The sequence below is a fragment of the Leopardus geoffroyi genome, chromosome A1 (genome assembly GCF_018350155.1).
Source record: "Leopardus geoffroyi isolate Oge1 chromosome A1, O.geoffroyi_Oge1_pat1.0, whole genome shotgun sequence".
NCBI classification, from domain to species: domain Eukaryota; kingdom Metazoa; phylum Chordata; class Mammalia; order Carnivora; family Felidae; genus Leopardus; species Leopardus geoffroyi.
This window is the reverse complement of record NC_059326.1, coordinates 115,034,030-115,051,620: the sequence shown is the minus strand read 5'-3', so window position 1 is coordinate 115,051,620 and position 17,591 is coordinate 115,034,030. Positions and strand designations below refer to the sequence as shown.

General features: G+C 47.3%; 1 protein-coding gene across 5 annotated transcripts in view; it reads right to left on the bottom strand.

Moving 5' to 3' along the window:
* Nucleotides 1-5,982: 5,982 nt before the first annotated feature.
* CTNNA1 (catenin alpha 1) overlaps nt 5,983-17,591 on the bottom strand; it is a 320,760-nt gene continuing 309,151 nt past the window's right edge. For all 5 annotated transcript variants that reach the window (XM_045445207.1, XM_045445224.1, XM_045445240.1 and 2 more), the window contains 7 exons: nt 17,264-17,464; nt 16,536-16,687; nt 12,002-12,112; nt 10,709-10,890; nt 10,485-10,590; nt 8,092-8,226; nt 5,983-7,218 (listed from right to left, as the gene is read on the bottom strand). In XM_045445207.1, the coding sequence (XP_045301163.1) occupies nt 6,931-7,218; nt 8,092-8,226; nt 10,485-10,590; nt 10,709-10,890; nt 12,002-12,112; nt 16,536-16,687; nt 17,264-17,464 (1,175 nt within the window). In that variant the 3' untranslated portion in view covers nt 5,983-6,930. The remainder of the gene's footprint in view (nt 7,219-8,091; nt 8,227-10,484; nt 10,591-10,708; nt 10,891-12,001; nt 12,113-16,535; nt 16,688-17,263; nt 17,465-17,591) is intronic.

The window sequence follows — 17,591 nt, the reverse complement described above, 5'->3', positions numbered from 1 at the left end:
GCAAATTAAAGCCACAAGATACTATGACATATCTATGAAAATGGCTTAAAATGAAAATTAAAAACCTAAATAAAAAACTTGACACCACCACATTCTGGTGAGGATGCAGCATGATTGGAATAAACACATCCCCTCAGGAATGCAAAATGATGTAGCGAATATGGAAAATAGTCTGGTAGTTTCTTTTTTTTTTTTAATGTTTATTTTTTGAGCAAGAGAGAGAGAGAGAGATCATGAATGGGGGCACGGGAGGGGGGCAGAGAGAGAGGGAGACAGAATCCAAAGCAGGCTCCAGGCTCTGAGCTTCAGCACAGAGCCTGACGTAGTCTCAAAAACCGTGAGATCATGACCTGAGCTGAAGTTAGATGCTTAACCAACTGAGCCACCCAGGCGCCCCTGGTTTGGTAGTTTCTTATAAAGTTGTATACTTTACCGTAGATACCAGTCTCACTCCTAGGTATTTACCCAAAATAAACATCTAGGTTCATACAAAAGCTTTACACAAATGTTTATATCACCTTTATTTGTTAAACAAACGAACAAACCTACAAACAATTCAAATGTCCCTCATCTGGTAACTGGATAGACAAACTGGGCCATGCAGGCAGTGCTCTGCAGCAGGAAGCAGTGAGCTGGTGATTGACGTACATTGGAAACACATGATGCTGAGTGAAAGAATCCAGACTCAGAAGGCTACATGCCACACAATTCCATTAATATGACATTCGAGAAAAGATAAAACTCCAAGGAAATGGTTTGGCTAGGACTTACGGGGCGTTTCTACTACATTGGGCTAGCTCAGGGAATCTGCAGGGGGATGGAACTCTTCTGTACCTTGACTGTGGTGGTTATGCAACTCTGTGCATTTGTCCAAATCCGTACAATTGTACACCAGAAGTGAGTTTTACTGTATGTAAAATTAAAACTTTAAGCAATAAACATTCAAAACTCATCCTTTACTAATTATCATCTACACTCTTAAGATTACAGCTGACCCTTGAACAATATGGGTTTGAATTGAGCAGGTCTGTTTATGTGCTGATTTTTTCTTTACAAATACAGTACGGTACTTTACATGTATTTTCTCTTAAGCTTTGCTTAATAACGTTTTCTGTAGTTTATTGTAACATATGTGTTTGTCAACTGTTTAAGGTATGGGTAAGGCTTCCCAGTAGGCTATTAGTTAAGTTTTGGGGGAATCAAGGGTTACAGGGGGATATTTGATACACGGGGTGGGGGCATTCAGGAGTCAGCTGTACTCACATCTGTCTGTCCTATCCGGGTGGTGGAAATACTACATAACGGTGCCCTCCAGTGCTTACCTTCCCAACTCCACCTTCAGGACATTATGCTGGTGGCTGAAAATCTCATGTGGGTGTCTTTACAGCGTGCAATGTAGGAAATACTACAAATCCAGACTTGATTTATTGTTGTGTTGATTATCTAGACTTAAAGTGATCAAGAAAATGTTCATACTGCCTATTAAACCTAAAAGTGGGGCATCTATAGACAGCACAAAAAATTGATGATGTTGTCTTAACAGTATTTGACAGCTATTATCTGATTGAGCAGAGAAGCCATTCGTGAACAAGTGTGATTCCATCATATGTTATTGTTGCTTCACCTTCTTCTTGCTCCTTAAGGAAAACAGAATAGCAACCAATTTTCATGGCAGAACTAGAATCATTTGTCTGTGGCAACCATAGGTTGGGGATGGATGCAATTTCAGCAAAAGTCACTGAAAGCCTTTCATGAGAATGAAGTTGGCCATGTGAATTTATAGTAAAGAGTATTGCATATTTGGTTATTTGTGAATTGGGTACTACAATCCCTTTGTAGGAGTAAAACGTGTAATAAACAAATGTGTGTATGCAGCCCCTTCCCTCCCCATCCTGGAAAGCTGGTGGTTAAGCATTTCCCAGCAGCCCATGACCTAGGAACCATCACACAAGGAGGTCAAGAGGACCAAGGTGTGAGGCCTGGTCACCTCAACATTAGAGGTCAAGAGGAGAAGGAACCAGGAGACAAGATCAGGGCCAGGGATGGGGGACGGGTGTGGGACACACAGGTACCGAGCGTCCCCCAGCATCACATGCTACTAAAGAGGAGGCTGGCCAGGATGGTGTGCGCTGGGGAGAAGGGCGAGAAGTGGGCCTGAAGTGTGCATGGGGCAGGAAACGGGACTCAAAGGAAGCTCTTTGTATTGTCCTTGCCTTTTTTTTTTTTTTTAATTTTATATTTGAGAGAGAGACAGAATGCGAGCAGGGGAGGGGCAGAGAGACAGACAACCTGAAGCAGGCTCCAGGCTTCAAGCTGTCAGCACAGAGCCCGACACGCGGCTCAAACTCACGAGCCATGAGATCATAAGTATCTAACCGAAGTTAGATACTTAACCAAACTGAGCCACCCAGGCATCCCTGTCCTTGTATTAATAACTGTGGGGTCTATCAGATTTTGTCTGCTGATGAGAAAGATGGAGGAGGAAGGAAATCCTGGGAGGCAGGAACTGGAAGGGAGAGTTGGGCACAACCCTTGAGTTGGCCAGGGGCCCCAAGAGCCCCAAGGACCGGGTGCAGGGATGTGGGGGCTTGAGGCAGCCTCCTGGGAGAAAAGCTGGGGCGGGGGTGCATCATGCCCCTGCCCTATCTTGTGTGTGGCCCAGAAGGGATGGTCGTCTGAGGCTTTAGGAGTATTAGATCTTGAAGCTCAGAGGCAGACTTTTGTGGATTCGGGGGACGGGCTTCACAACTCTGTGACCCAGTCCCCTCAGCTGTAAAGTCAGAGGGTTGGTAACAGCACCAACCCTTACAGGTTGTTAGGATGAGGCGGGTTGGGGTGGGGGTACTCAGCACGTGGCAGCTTCTCTCTTCCCTCAGCGGGGTTGAGTGATGGTTCAGTGGTGAGAATTAGGTGAGACTTTTGAAGTGCCTGTCGGGGGCCATGAGGGGCACCGCAGGGTGATCACCAGGCTCTGCAGCCCTATGTGCAGGCAGTGGCCAGGCTGGTGAGGTGCCGTCAGGAAGGGAGCTGGTCAGGCCTTACCTGAGGGAGGTAACCCAGGGTTATGTCTGCCCTGACTGAGAAGCAAGAAGCCTCAGGATGGTGAGGGGAAACAGTTTTTGTGGCAAAGGTGGAGTGAATACCCCCAAGGAGGCGGTGGGGCAAGTCTCCCTCTGCCTCAGCCTGGGCCATGCAGCTTTAGATCGTGGCCTGTGAGGATTTCCTGGCAGGAAATTTCCTGTGAGGATTTCTGCTGTCTCCTCACTTGCCTGTTTTGTGCCTTCCATTTATCTTCTGCTAGAAGGTTTAAATCAGCGAATGGGTCAGCAGCTCTTTCTCAAGCACGTGCCAGGTGCTTTGCTGGACAGTAGGCTGAACAAGACTGACACTGTGTTCTCCAGCGGAATGCAGGGTGGTCCCATGAGCGCCTGTACTGATGTAACAAGGGCTATGGTGGAGAGGGCTGGGTCAGGGCCTGGGGGAGCGGGGAAAGCTGTGGGCCGGTGTTCACCACTGTGGTACAAGAAGTTTTTAGGTGATACACGAACATTTATTAAAATGTTATCTGAATGTATGCTAGAAAAAAAAATAGCACATCAACATGATTCCAGATCCTGCTTAGGAGGAGGAGAAGTAAGTTCATCTTTTAAAGTAAGTAATGGTATTAAGCCTGGGATGACCATATGGCAAAGGTGATGACCAGGACATGCTTGTGACAGGGGAGCACAGAGGTGTCCCAGGAACCGCCTCCAGGAGGCAGTTTGGGTACTTAGGGCAGGGTCACAGTGCCACAGTCTGCCAGGTTCTGCAGAGACACCTGCTTGTTGACTCTTGAGGAGATATTTCCAGAAGATTCCTTTGCTATTAGGTGAGAATGGATAATGGACGTTGGGGGCTGAGGTAGGCTGATTTAAGAAGCTTTGCAGCAGCTCAGATGATGAGTGGGGAGTTGGACTCTGCTGGAGAGCAGTGGATGGGTTGAGGGGGAAGCTGGGATGGGAAGGGGGTGAGGCTGTAGGGCAGCCAGCAGCCAGCAGGTCGGGTGATGAAATAAGAGGGGACAGACTTAGATCAGAGCTCAGGGTGGAAGAGTTGTGGACTGAAACCAAATGATGGCAACAAAAGCTTTGGGAACGGCCCAAGTGTGGGTCCTGACTCAGCCCAGGGAGGCACTGAGCAAAAGGAGGCCAGTGCCTTGTGGGCTCAGCCCTGCTGGCCGTCCCAGGGCAGCTGCTCACTCTGTGACTAGGGCCTTGGAAAGTCAGTGAGGAACAAAATGGATTCCCACCCAGATACACAAACTGTGAAGAGAGGGCAGGGTATGGCATTATCAGAGGAGGTGTTGCAGGTCAGAGAACTTTCAACAAGATGCCTGAAAGAGACCCTAAGGAAGCACAGGGAAATCTCTGGGGGAAGTGCCCTTCAGGCGGCTGGAGCACAAGTGCAAAGGGTGAATGCCAAGAGTTAAAGGCCAGACAGGCAAGAGACCATGCCCATCATTTAGGACTTCAGCTTTTACTGGAAATGAAGCCTGTGGAACGTTTGAGCTAAGAGAATGACACTATGGGACCCATTTATAGGGGTTACTGTGCACTCCAATGGGGAGTGCAGTGAGGAAACAGCATGATAAGGAAAGCTTGGGGGGTGGGGGAAGGGTACTGCAGTGGTCCTGGTACAGAGGACTGTGGGAGCCCAGCTCCTGGCATTTGCCCCCACGTGCTGTCCCCTGTCACAGTGCATCTGGGTGGGGGGCGGTCTGTGTGACCAACAAAATACAGTGGAAGTGATGATTTATCACTTTTTTTGAGATCAAGTTTAAAAAAAACACTGCAGCTTCCATCTGGTTGCCATTATCTTTTCTGGCTGCCACTTTCTCTGGATCATTCCCTCTGGGGGAAGCCAGCTACCATGTTGTGAGCTGTTGTATGGGAAGGCCCACGTGGCATGGGGTGAGTGAGGCCTTCTGCCAACTGCTAAGTGAAGGAGCCCAGAAGCAGAGCCCCCAGTCTGTCAAGCCCTCAGACATTGCAGCTTCATGAGACCCCAAGTCAGACCCTCCCACTAAGCTACTCCTGGATTCTTGACAAACTGAAATGAGTGTTGCTTTAGCTACTAAGTTTTGGTGAAATTTTTACACAATAATTCACACAGTGATGACAGCTTAGACCAGGTGATAGTAACAGAAGCAGTATCCGTTGGACACGCCTACATTTTAAAGAATTGGGACAGCTCAAGTTTCAGATACTGATGAAGACATCCAAGTGGAGAGTTCAAGAGTCAAGTTCTGAGAGAAGTTAGCATTTGGTATTTAAAGCCAGGAGCGTGGTTAAGATCAGAAAAAGCAGAGCCAGAGAGAGAAGCAGCCCAGCTCCTGAGCCCTGGGATTGCACAACTTTGAACAACGAGGAGGAGGAGGAGCCGCCGGTAAGGAGGACAAGACCAAAGTCAGGTGTTCTAGAAGTCAAGTGAGGGGCATGGGGCGGGTGGGCAGGAGCGTCCACCTGGCCCACTTATATGGTGACATTGATGAGACAAAGAGCCACTGCATCTGGTGGTGGAACAGACGGTACCAGAGTGGTGGGGATATAGCTGACTGGAATGGAAGTGAGGAAGAGGACTTGGGGACTGTGTGCTGGGAAGGGACAGGGCAGCTGTTACCACAGTTAATAAGCTGGTAGGACATTTCAGAACAGACATGGATGGCTCCAAGGTTTTGACCTGCACCTGAAGCTTGAACAAGGGAGTTCCTAAGGAGGGTGAGTCCTTCCCTCGTGGGCTGGCACAGAAACTACAAGGCCACGCCCACGCACCTCACAGCCTGGAGCCACAGGTAGTTTGCCATGTTGGGTAACACTCTGCCCTGAGCACAGGGATACCAGGAGGGCTGGGAGCACCACAGATACTGTGGGCAAATCCAAGAGATGTTTAATGTAAAACCCAACTCCTCTGGAAGGCAAAGAAAACAACTTTGGCCTCTCAGACTTGGTTTCATAGTGGACTTTATTGGGAAAAGTTAGTGTAAAAAACATTCAGATTAATAAAATTTAAATAAGACAGTAAAATTATACCTCGTAGCTATAGTAATCGCTGTAGTAATCACAAATAAGGTAAAGTCTAAATTATTGCCTAAGCAAACACTATTTTGTCAGGCTTCTGTTGCAAAGCCCAAGGCAAGAAACACTGCAATTACTAGAAGTGAGCCCAATGATGAATTTGCATTTGAAGCTGAGGAAAGGGGAAAAAAAAGCATGTTCTGATTAGGGCATCACAACATTCTAGTCTGAAAAAAAGCAACTTTATTAATGTCCTGCAGCAGAGTACATTAGTAATTGTAACCAGGCATTAAAATTCTCATTTCATGTCATAGAGTAATCAGTTTTCTTCATGATACATTACGTTTTACTGAGCTTCATGTGGCTTGTCCCTCCAAGACCTTTCTGGGAACGTTCCTTCTCCCAGCACACCTTCCTAAGATGCCCAGGTAGTTTACACTGGAACATGTCTGGTCATGTGATACCAGCCAACCCCCCTCCCTGCGCACCCCCGGAACCCAGGACTTGGTGGAGGCCCCCTCACTGAACCCAGGTTGACTCCAATACGGCATCTCAAACCCCAATGCCACACTGAGAACTCAGTCAAGAGTATCACTAACAAGTTAATGTGAGTTTCTCTTTGGTTATGGAATTTTTATTTTTATTTAACCTTATAAAAATATAGCTAGAAATAAGCTCCTGAATTCCAAAAGTATTTTTAACCAATTTAAACACAAGTATGTCCTTGCCAAAAATTCACCACCTGGCCAGGTTTAAAATCTGCCTATTTCTCTGTGGAATCTAACATCAGTGTTCTATTTAGCAAATACATTTGAGTGAAGAGGCGTGATTGATCTTTAGAAGCCCCAAAGAGTGGGGGCAGCTGGGCAGGGTGGCCCTAGATGCTGTCCATGGCTTTGAACTCGCTGAGGGCCTGCACAGGGTTCACATGCTTCTTCTGAGATGCCCGTTTAATCTTGGTTTGTGTCTCATCCTGTTTCTCTCTCTTCACCAAGGGCTTTTTTTCAGGTGCCTTCATCTTCCACGAAACAGCTGGAAGGTTGAGGGAAGCCATACCCTGAGACTTCTGGTATTTAGTGGAGGCCACATAGGATGCCTTCACCGTCTGCACTACCGCGTTCATCAAGTTCTTGGCAGCCTGGATCAGGGACATGGCGCTGTCCACCTAAGAGGCACAGACGGGGCAGTGAGGAACACAAGTCTGACCTTCAATCCCGTGTGCACCAGGGGCCTAGGCAATAGCCGTGCTCCTGATTAGCTCTCCCAGTGGCTACTGACCTTACCCAAAAAACCTGAAAATACATAGGTTTCAGCCATTTAGAAGTAAAGGGAGTAGAATCAAAAAACATAAGGCGCCATCCCCCCTTTCAACAAATCTTTATTCACTCTAGGAAGCTGGAGGAAGATGGTCTCTTTCTGATTGCAGAGCTGTAACCACCAGCACTGACGAGGATGCTTTTTCAGTCATGATCCGGGGCATTTCCTCTCTCAATATGGATACAAGCTCCCCACACGCGGGGGCACCAATATGCCCCACATACAAAGTAGTTCTTTGAAAATGAAATCCCAGGAGATTAGCAGAAGCTACAGGGAATCTGTGGAGCCCAGCAAGTCAAGCAAGACATCCTCTTTGCCCTGCCCAATGTGACAAGGGGTCCAGAACTGGGGCATGGGGAACAGACAAGGGGAAGAGATAATACTCAAGTGAGAAGGGTGGAGGAAGTCTAAGAAAGCATATCTATATAATCTTGGCATTTTTGAACAGGTTCAATTCCTCTCTGGGGGAAGAACAGCAAGGAAGGTAAAAATACTTTATCCCAGCAAGAGGCCAGCCCTGTAATGGCTCCCAGCCGTCACCAACTGCACCATGCCTAATAGCACTGCAGTTCAGCAGGGCACTGCCACCATGGGCTCCACCACAACACACTTTCCCAGTTGCTGGGCAGCTAAGGAGTGTGTGCAGACAGGAGGCTACTTTCATTTTGGAAAAAGGCCAGCATATTACCAACAATCACTTCATTCCATGGATAAAACTTACCCCAGAGACAACGAGCTCTCCACCGAGATTCTGCACCTCAGCCTTGACTTTGCTGCAGATGTTGAGCTGGTGGCAGTAGAGGGCGATACGCTGCAGGTAGGCCAGCAAGTCCTGCTTGCAGGCTGAGTCGGGGCACTGAAGGAAGAGCAGCAGGTTCAGCCCTGAGAGTTCCAGGCCCTAACACATCCCACCCCCAGGTGCCGCCGACATGACGCCTCTCTCCTTGCTGGAGTAAAGGGCAAGAGACATGAGTTATCCAGCCCTAAACTGCTCTCTACAGGGCCCATGCCCCTCAAGGTGAGAAAAAAACCTCAGCAAGCAAAAGCCTGGTTCTGGAGACCAGAGTGCTTGGAGCTACATAATAACCATCCGAATAGCTCTTCTGCTAGGGGCACTTTATGTGGTCAAAACTGTGATGAAAACTTGGGGCGCCTGGGTGGCGCAGTCGGTTAAGCGTCCGACTTCAGCCAGGTCACGATCTCGCGGTCCGTGAGTTCGAGCCCCGCGTCAGGCTCTGGGCTGATGGCTCAGAGCCTGGAGCCTGTTTCCGATTCTGTGTCTCCCTCTCTCTCTGCCCCTCCCCCGTTCATGCTCTGTCTCTCTCTGTCCCAAAAATAAAATAAACGTTGAAAAAAAAAAACAACAAAAAACTGTGATGAAAACTATAAACATCTGATAAAAGGAAATGTTCACTTGAGGCAAAGATGGAGGATGAGTAAACCAAAGTGAGAAAAAGAATACCTGGGGATGGGGAGGTCTTGACCAGTCACAGAGAAACTCAAGGGCAGCCCAATTCCTGTCTTGCTGCCTAAGCTCAGGGTGACTTTAGGAGGTTTCATCCCAACATTGAAATAGAGCACCTCTCTCAAGTGTTTACGGCAAATGCTTCCCTCCTGTGAGGCTGGAGTGCAGAGTCAGCAGGTGGTATAAAATAGGCCTACGGACCATGCTGGAGCTTCTGCATTTTCTTCTAAGAAGCTACTGAGGAAGCACAGAGCCATATCTGATCTGCACGTTAAGATGATGCTACAAAAAGATGGTGTTGGTGGCTGTGTGCAGAAGGGAGTGGATGGCAGCATCGGTGGGGACAGGCCACAGCAGTCTAGATATAGGCCGTGGAGGTTTGGGCTAAACTGGTGGTTGCAGAAAGGAAAACACTGGATGTTGTCACAATTAAGTGTGGCCAGGAGAAGCACCAGGGCTTAGTCCTGGATTTCATGAAAGAGGTGAGTCAAAAATGGCTTCTAAATCTTTGGCTTGGGTGGTGAGGAACCACTACCATTCATCCTATAGCCTAGATGCTTCAAGGAAAAGTGGCTGATGAGGGGTGGGGAGGCAGGTCTGGATCTGTGGAGAAAAACTATAATGTGCAAACACGGTCCCCATTGGTAAATCTTAGAGCATCCAGGGAAATGTGCTGTAAATGAGGAAATAGGAACCACATTTTCTGACAAAGGAAAAGAGGCGAAGGCTGAGTGGTTAAGAACAAGCAGTGCACCCAATGTTTACAGCAGCATTTTCAACAATAGCCAAAGTATGGAGAGAGCCTAAATGTCCATCAATGGGTGAATGGATAAAGAAGATGTGGTATATATATACAATGGAATATGACTCGGCAATCAAAAAGAAAGAAATCTTACCATTTGCAACTACGTGGATGGAACTGGAGGGTATTATTATGCTAAGTGAAATTAGAGAAAGACAAAATTCCTATGACTTCACTCAAATGAGAACATTAAGAGACAAAACATGAACATAAGGGAAAGGAAACAAAAATAATATACAAATAGGGAGGGGGACAAAACAGAGGAGACTCATAAATATGGAGAGCAAACTGGGGGTTACTAGAGGAGTTGTGGGAGGGGGGATGGGCTAAATGGGTAAGGGGCATTAAGGAATCTACTCCTGAAATCACTGTTGCACTATATGCTAATTTGGATGTAAATTAAAATAATAATAAATAAATAAATAAATAAATAAATAAATAAATAAGAACAAGCAGTGCAGAAGTCTATCTAGGCTCATTCAATATGTGAGGATCCACAGAAGCAGCTCTTGCCCCGGGCTGAAGGTCTGCAGGAAAAGAGAGAAGCAATAGCATTGCACAGTAATCACTGGCAGGACACACACATCTGCTCCAAAGAGGTGCTCTAATGCAAGTTGGTCCTGCCTGCCTGCTAAGACATGGCAAAGAAAAAAGAGGAATTCAGATATCCTTAAAAATCTATGTTGGTATTAACCAAGCAGGTTGACGAGTTAAGAACAGTTTTAGAGAGGAGCAGAGTGCTGTGTTCCAAGAAAAATCTTGTCACCACCACCTTGGGATGGACCTGGCTGGGCTCCCTCAGTCCCGTGATGAATTCAGGAACCCAAGAAGCAAGCCTGTCACTCACGTGGTCTGCAATGGTTCTGCCGAGCTTATCCATCCTGGATCCCGCCTCAGCAATTTTCTTGGCGGCACTGATCACATCTGATGTATTTTTGAGCGGTCCTTTACCTCTGACAAAAAAGCATAAGGATCATTGTATGTAGCTGAAGATGAACAGAAAAGTAAGATTTTCTGCAAATAACCTAGTGCTCCCCTCCGTGCAATCGGTGGGGGGCGGGCACGGCTCACCGGGTGAAGTCCGTCATCTCCATCATGATCATGCACATCTGCTTGGCCAGCACGATGATGTCATTACCACTGTCGTCCCATTTGGACACTTCAGCATCCAGCTTGCTCTTTTCTTCCTGGAAGCTGGCCACCTGTTCTGCAATCTTTGCTTTTTGCTCCTGGGGAAGCTGAGCCATGATCGCCTGAAATCAGAAGCACAGAAAGCTCTTACATAAAGAGAATATGAAGTTCTCACAGTGCATTAGCCACAAATATTTCTACCAAGCAATCTATGACACAGGTAGGATAATACTTTAATAGGTTTCATTTTGCCTAAAGGTCCATTTCTTCTTATTTTGAGAAGTTTACAGCAGCCTGAATTTCCGACCCACTTTTAAGTTTTTGTGTGGAGGAAAACACAGTGTGAGGGATTAGAAGGCTAATAGGGAAGGTTGGAGATCACACCTGTATAGGAACAGAACCTGCTTAACTTAATTCTTTAGAATTTTATCCTCTGCCTGCTGCCATGGGGAGAGGACTTAAGAGAAGGGGCTGATGCATGGAGCCCTTTGCCTTCTGGGTCCTGACTGGGCATTTCCGGTGCTGCTACTTTTAGTTACTTGACATGGCATTTAAACCTTATCAAAGCAGCACCTGGAGGCCTGGTGCCCACCTCAAGGTCCACAGACTCCTAAGCCTTGGGCTTCTCCCCACTCAGCTTCCCCAAGTGCTCATGATGGAGTGGGGCCCAAAGCAAGGATGCATTCGCTGTTCAAAATAATTTCTAAGGAGGGGAAAAAGACTCCATAGAAATATTTCTTGGCATCCTCCCAAAAACATAAATGCTATTGATTGAAGATTTAATGACTCAAATGAATGCAATGGCTCTGAATGATTTTCTTGAATGTACCACTGTTGTTTTTTTTTAACCCATGAATAATTAAATCGTTTATACCCATGGTAGCATTGATATGGGCAAAGACAGCAATCTTTTTCGAATTTCACAATCCTTTTTAACAAACATTACATTGACTGGATCTAGGGCTTTCCTGATGCAGGGCTCTGTCATAAACCAAAGCCCCAGGGCACAGCTGAGGCACAGTGCCATGCCATGTTCCTCTCTGCTCCCAGCTGAGGAGACATTCTGGAGGAACCTATATCTGACTAGCATGTGCCACAACTTAGGTTAACTTGAGTCCTGCTGCCAGAGAAAGAGTGGGAAAATGGTGTTCTCAAAATCAAGAGCGTTTTCCTGGAAGAGAAAAAGCCGAGTTCCCAGAGGGACAGGGAAAACAAGTCAAACTTGTCCCTTACCCGGGCACTCTGGCCAGCAATCAGTTGATCATCTTCTGTCTGGACACTTGTCCTACTTCTGACATCAAAGTCTTCTGTCTCGAAGTCAGAATCATCCAGTTCCTCAGGGGTCTACCATCAACACAGAAAGTACAAGTCAGACACAACCCTGGGCCTTTGGCCTTCAGCTATTCCAAGCCTCTGGGCCCAATGTATGAACACCCAGAATTCTGGATTTTCATGTGCCATGGTCCAGCGATGTAGTTAAAATCATTCTTTGTCCAAGACCCTGGCCTCACTAATGCACATGTGGGGTGTCTGGTCCAACAATCACCAGGTGAAGATACCACATCAACAATTCCCAAAGAGTCTAGGGCTTTCTTTATGGGAGGTTAGGGCTTCAACTTTCACCAGAGTCAGGACTCTATTTGACATAATGTACTCCTGGAACACTTGTATCCTAACACAAAGGTGAGAATTATCTTGGGTAGAAAAGGTACTGTAGTGAAAAGAGAAGTACCAAACATTAGCAGATTCTTCTAACCTTCTCATTTTATGACAAAAAGAAAATTAGTGAATTAACTCATGCTAGGCTTTGTCTTAGGATACTGCTTTGAGGAGTACAAATAGGCAATGTTATTTTTATGGTTTTTTTTGTTTGACTTTGATCAAAGCAAAAAGAATATGGCAGGTGAGGTCTGAGTATATACCAAAGGTCCTGAATACCAGTCCCAGCTCTTTGCTTTAATTATGGAATAAAATTCTTATTTTGCACAACCTCCAGCCTCCGATGATTAGCTGCTGACTTGAAACATAATGTTGTCTTCTGGAAGTTATCAGTAATAGGGCAGCAGGCATAACAGCTGGGGTTGGCTCTTGGCCCAGCTGGCCGGCCTGTGACAGGAGGGCACTGAGGGGAGTCCCTCATCTGCACCAGGACCTAATCCAAGCCCAGCCCAAGGGCTCACTGTGAGGCTCAAAAGAGAGGATGGGTGAGGAAGCATCTGGCCCGGCCAAAACTATCTTGGGTTTGTACACATGCAAAGGCTGAGCCTTTCCCTCAATGGGATGAGGTAAGGACAGCGGCAGTCACCCCAGGCACTAGCAAGCTGGAAGGAACACATGAATGCAAGATCCTAGAGTTTCTCTGACTTGGCAGTGTGAAACAGTACACCACCCTGGGCCATTTAGAATGGCCTGTGAAGGAGCGTTCTCCAAGTAAGGCCTCCTGATAAGATCTCTGCTTCTGTTCCACCCTGGCTAGTCCATCACAGACCAAAGAACTATTCTTGCCAAGAAAACCAAATACATTCTATTCTTTCATTCTGAGTATGTGTGTGCCAAGTACTGTTCTGGGCCTTGGAGGTACAAAATAACTAACACAAAGATCCCTGCTCTTGCATATATTCTAAGAGGAGAAATGACAATAAACAAAATGAGAAGGTGAATTTTATGAGACATCAGAAAGCGATTAGTGATACAAATCAATAAAGCAGTGACGATTGTAATTTCATATGGGTGGTCAGGAAAGGTTTCCTAAGAAGGTGACATGTGAACAGGGAGCATGGGAGATACCTGGGGGAGGAGTGTCCCGGCAGGAGGGAGTCACCACAACCAAGGCCCAGAGGCAGGAGCTCACCTGGGGAATCAGATGAGCAAGGAGGCCATGGCAGAAGGACTGAGCTCACTGCCCTCAGGTTATAGGATCAACTACAGCCCCAGAAGAACAGCAGCAGATGAAATTCTAGAAGGCCTTGTGGGCTAGTGTAAGGACTGATGCCAGCCACAGCCAGCCTGTGGAGGGTGCTGAGCAGTGGATAACATGACCTAACTGAAACTTGAAAGGATCACTTGGGCTGCTCTGTGGAGAGTGAAACTAGGCTTCAAGGGATGAGAATAGGGAGGCAGGTACATGAATCCAGGTAAGAGATGCTAGTGGCCAGGACCAGAGTGGGAGCAGTGCTCAGATGCTCTATTTATTGTGAAGGTAGAGGAGATGTGGGAATTGAGACAAAAAGAGGAATCAAGGGCAAATCCGAGGTTTGGGCCTCAGCAAGTGGAAGGTAGGTTGCCATCTACTAACCCATGAAGACTGGGTGGAGGAGGGTCAGGGTGAAAGATTAGCAGATGCTTGTTAGGTAATCAAGTGGCCAGAGAGAGCAGGCAAAGTGGAAGGTTGTGTGTGGAGCTCAGGACAGTCACCCTGGATGTTTTTCCCAAGGGAATGAGGACTGTGTGAGAAGAGAAGAAGCCGACAGCTTTGCTACCAGACATGCCACTGGTAAGGACCTGAAGAGACGAGGACAAAGCAGACTAAGGAGGAGGAGGACAGATGGGAGAAATGCCAGTGTGCTGTATGCTGTACATGGGCAGAGACCTGGCAGGGGGCAGGCGGGACGTCCAGACCACCTCCACACCCTAAAGAAACAGCCCCAGGCCCCATTGGAGGGGGGGAGGCGAGCAGGAAGGTCTGAAACATTCTCGGATGCTAGGGTTGTGGGGCAATGCTGCCTGGTTCTGGGACCACAGTAGGGGCAGCTGCCCTATTCTACAACCAGGCTTAGCAGATGGCGGATTTCAAGAGAATAGGATTGTGCAAAGCCATATAAGGAAGTGAATGGGGCAAAAGAGAGTCTACTAACTAACCAGAGATGCAAAAAGCTAGAAAAGGAACAAAGCAAAGACAGGCGTGGTTGGGTAAGGGTGACAGGTGAGGAAGACTCAGAGGACTGTCACATTCTGGACAGTGGGGGCTGCAGAGAAGGACACTGGACACTGGAAATGACAAAGACCAGGTGTGACTATGGAAGGCAAGCTGAGGTAGGAGGAGGACAAGACACAAGACTGAGAGGCTTGGGGGATGGAAAGATGATTCTTGAATTCAAATAGGAACGGAGTCCAAGTGCACAGCAGTAAGCCAGGGCCTGCAGTGTAGCTGCCTCGCAGGCCTCAGTTGTGCCCTGGCTCTAGCACACGCGGCTGTGTACGCCTCTGCCAGGGCTGTGGCCATCCTGGTGCCCAGCACAGCTACCCCACTGCCAGGCCCTGTGCTGGGCACACTATCTACATTATAGCTAATTAAAACCATCAACCACGAGCACCTCTGTTTTAAGAGAAGATAAGAGAGGAGGCACCTGTTCACAGACACAGCTCTAAAAGAGGAGTCTAGGAGGCCTACCTGCTCTAAGGACCTGCTCTCCCACAACAGGACTCTAGGATCTGCATGCATTTCTGGCATGTACACGGTTTTTGTCACACTTTAAGCCCCAAAAGCATTAACCTCAGACACCCAATGACTCCTTTTTATCATTAATGTTATTTTTATTTCTAGCTGTCTGTCAGTATGGAAAAGAGCTATGGAATAATAGGGCTGTGTTCATTACTAGTGGTTTATGTGACCTGGGATCCCTTCACAGCACTGAGACAGAGCTGCTGGGTTTAACCTGTTATTCAACCAGGCCAGGATTCTTCTTGAGCACAGGAATGAAGGGATGGAGAAAGCAAGAACAACCAATTCCCTGCCCCCAACCTCCAACACGTCCAGGGGACCTGGGACCTGTAGGAACAGCCAGCAGCCAACCAGGAAATCCAAGAACATTTATCTTTCCTCCTTACCCAGAGGTACAGTCTTGCCCAAGTATTTCTACACTGCATACGAACTGGGTCCAGCCTGATGCAACTGCCTTAGAAATGGCCTCTGTTTCCAGCTGACGGTCTGACTAGGTTCTACAGGATGCCAAGCTGAGAGGATAAAAAAAAAATGGGACAGAATCCCTGCCTAGCTTGAAGGGCTGGACGAGCAAACCATGTAAATGACACTCCCCTGACCTCACTACACTGACAACACGGCACAATAGCCATGTATGCAGCAGGCAGGCTGGGCAGCTAGAGGAGGGCCCGGCCCAGGCCTGGGGGACCCCCAGGTGGCCTGGTGAGAATTATCCCTGCTCTCAGCTTCCAGAGCAATTATGTTCATACTCCTAACAGCATGTGAGGGATCAATCGCTAGGGAAATCAAGAGGGAAAGATAGCTGTGAGACCTGGCACCAGCCCCTGGGCTGTATTACAGAGGGGTTAGTAGTTTCTCAAGGGGCTGCCACAGGCACTCCTCCTGAGTCGCAACACACTGGGGCCCCAGGAGCCTCCTGCCTCCCTGCCACCCCTTTGAGGAGAGAGAACGTATTCTATGTGAACAGTAACTTCAACTTGCATTAAAGAAATACTCCGTTCTCTGCAAATAACCGAAAAGCCTTTATTCTGTGTAGTATCCCTCTAACTTACCAGAAGCCTCCTATGTGTGGTAGCTGTTTGCCTGAAACTAAATCATCAAAGCCAGTTCACACTAGCTCCCCTTCTTGGCCCAAGTTTGGGCTCTAACTTGCGAGTAAAAGTCATTTTAGACAACATAATTAAATATATCTCATTCTAACAGCTTTTAGATTCATGGTTTTAATATACTGCCACCGCATCTGCTGAGTTCCAGAATGATGCATTGCTCAAGTTTAGCAAATGATAAGAAAGAAGCTGTTAAAATGTCTGAAATGCAGTTACTCACCCTTATCATCAACACCGCTTTCCTGATGTCCCGGATGCCATCGTACACTAGGCGGGAGGCATCAATAAACTCATTCTCATCCATGGGCTGGGCAGGGTCCGAGCTGAGGGCTTCCACAGCTGCCTCTACTTGCTCAGTAAAACGTGGCATGACTGTGGAGAAAGAGGCAGGGCAGATCCCGCTAGCCCAGCAGACATGATCATTCTACCAGCCCTCCCTCAATCCCTCAGTCAGACAGGAGGAGGTGAGGTATATGATGAAGATCATCTGCCTCTACCTATGTGAGGAGTATTTACAGTTGAAATAAATTAAATGCTATATTTTACCAAGACTCAAATCATCTTTGTCTCTGACCAGATTTTGCAATACAGGATTTGGATGGGTGAGCAACTGAAGTGAGATAAATGGGAGGCCTCGCTTAAAACTAGGACTCTCCTTAATTTGGTATTTATCCACTAACAAAAGACTTTACTCAAAAATTCACCTTAAATAGTGTGTTCAGAATTATTCCCATCATTAGCTGTGGGACACATGAAGGAAAGGGGTTTTCAAGGCCTTAATTTAGTTGATCAACTTCTCAAGGTCTGATGTCCAACCCAGACATGTTGTGTGAAGACCTGATCTACATCCTGATCTCATCCTTCCTAACCACAGGGCCTGAACTCCCAGGATGGCCTGGCCCACCCATCTGTGTGTGGGGAGCACTGGAAGGGAGGAAGTCCCCGAACCTGTGTTGGAGAGCAGCTTGGTGGCTTCCAGGACCTTCTCTGTGTAGACCCCTGGCTCATAGTTGTCCATCTCTGAGGTGACTACATGGATGACCCTAGCAGCCCGGCCTCGAATCGCACCAGCTGTGCGGTCCAGCCCATCCACATCTTTCTCTTGGAGAGCAATGACACATTTGTTCACATCTTCCAAAATGTGATTCTCTGAAGAACAAACAAAAGGCTGAATGAGGGAGAAGGCATTCCACTAGAAAGGGAAAATTTTAAGTTGGCACCTATCATTCACTGAGTGCTCATTTTGTGCCAGCTGCAGTGCCAAAGCGTTTCATGT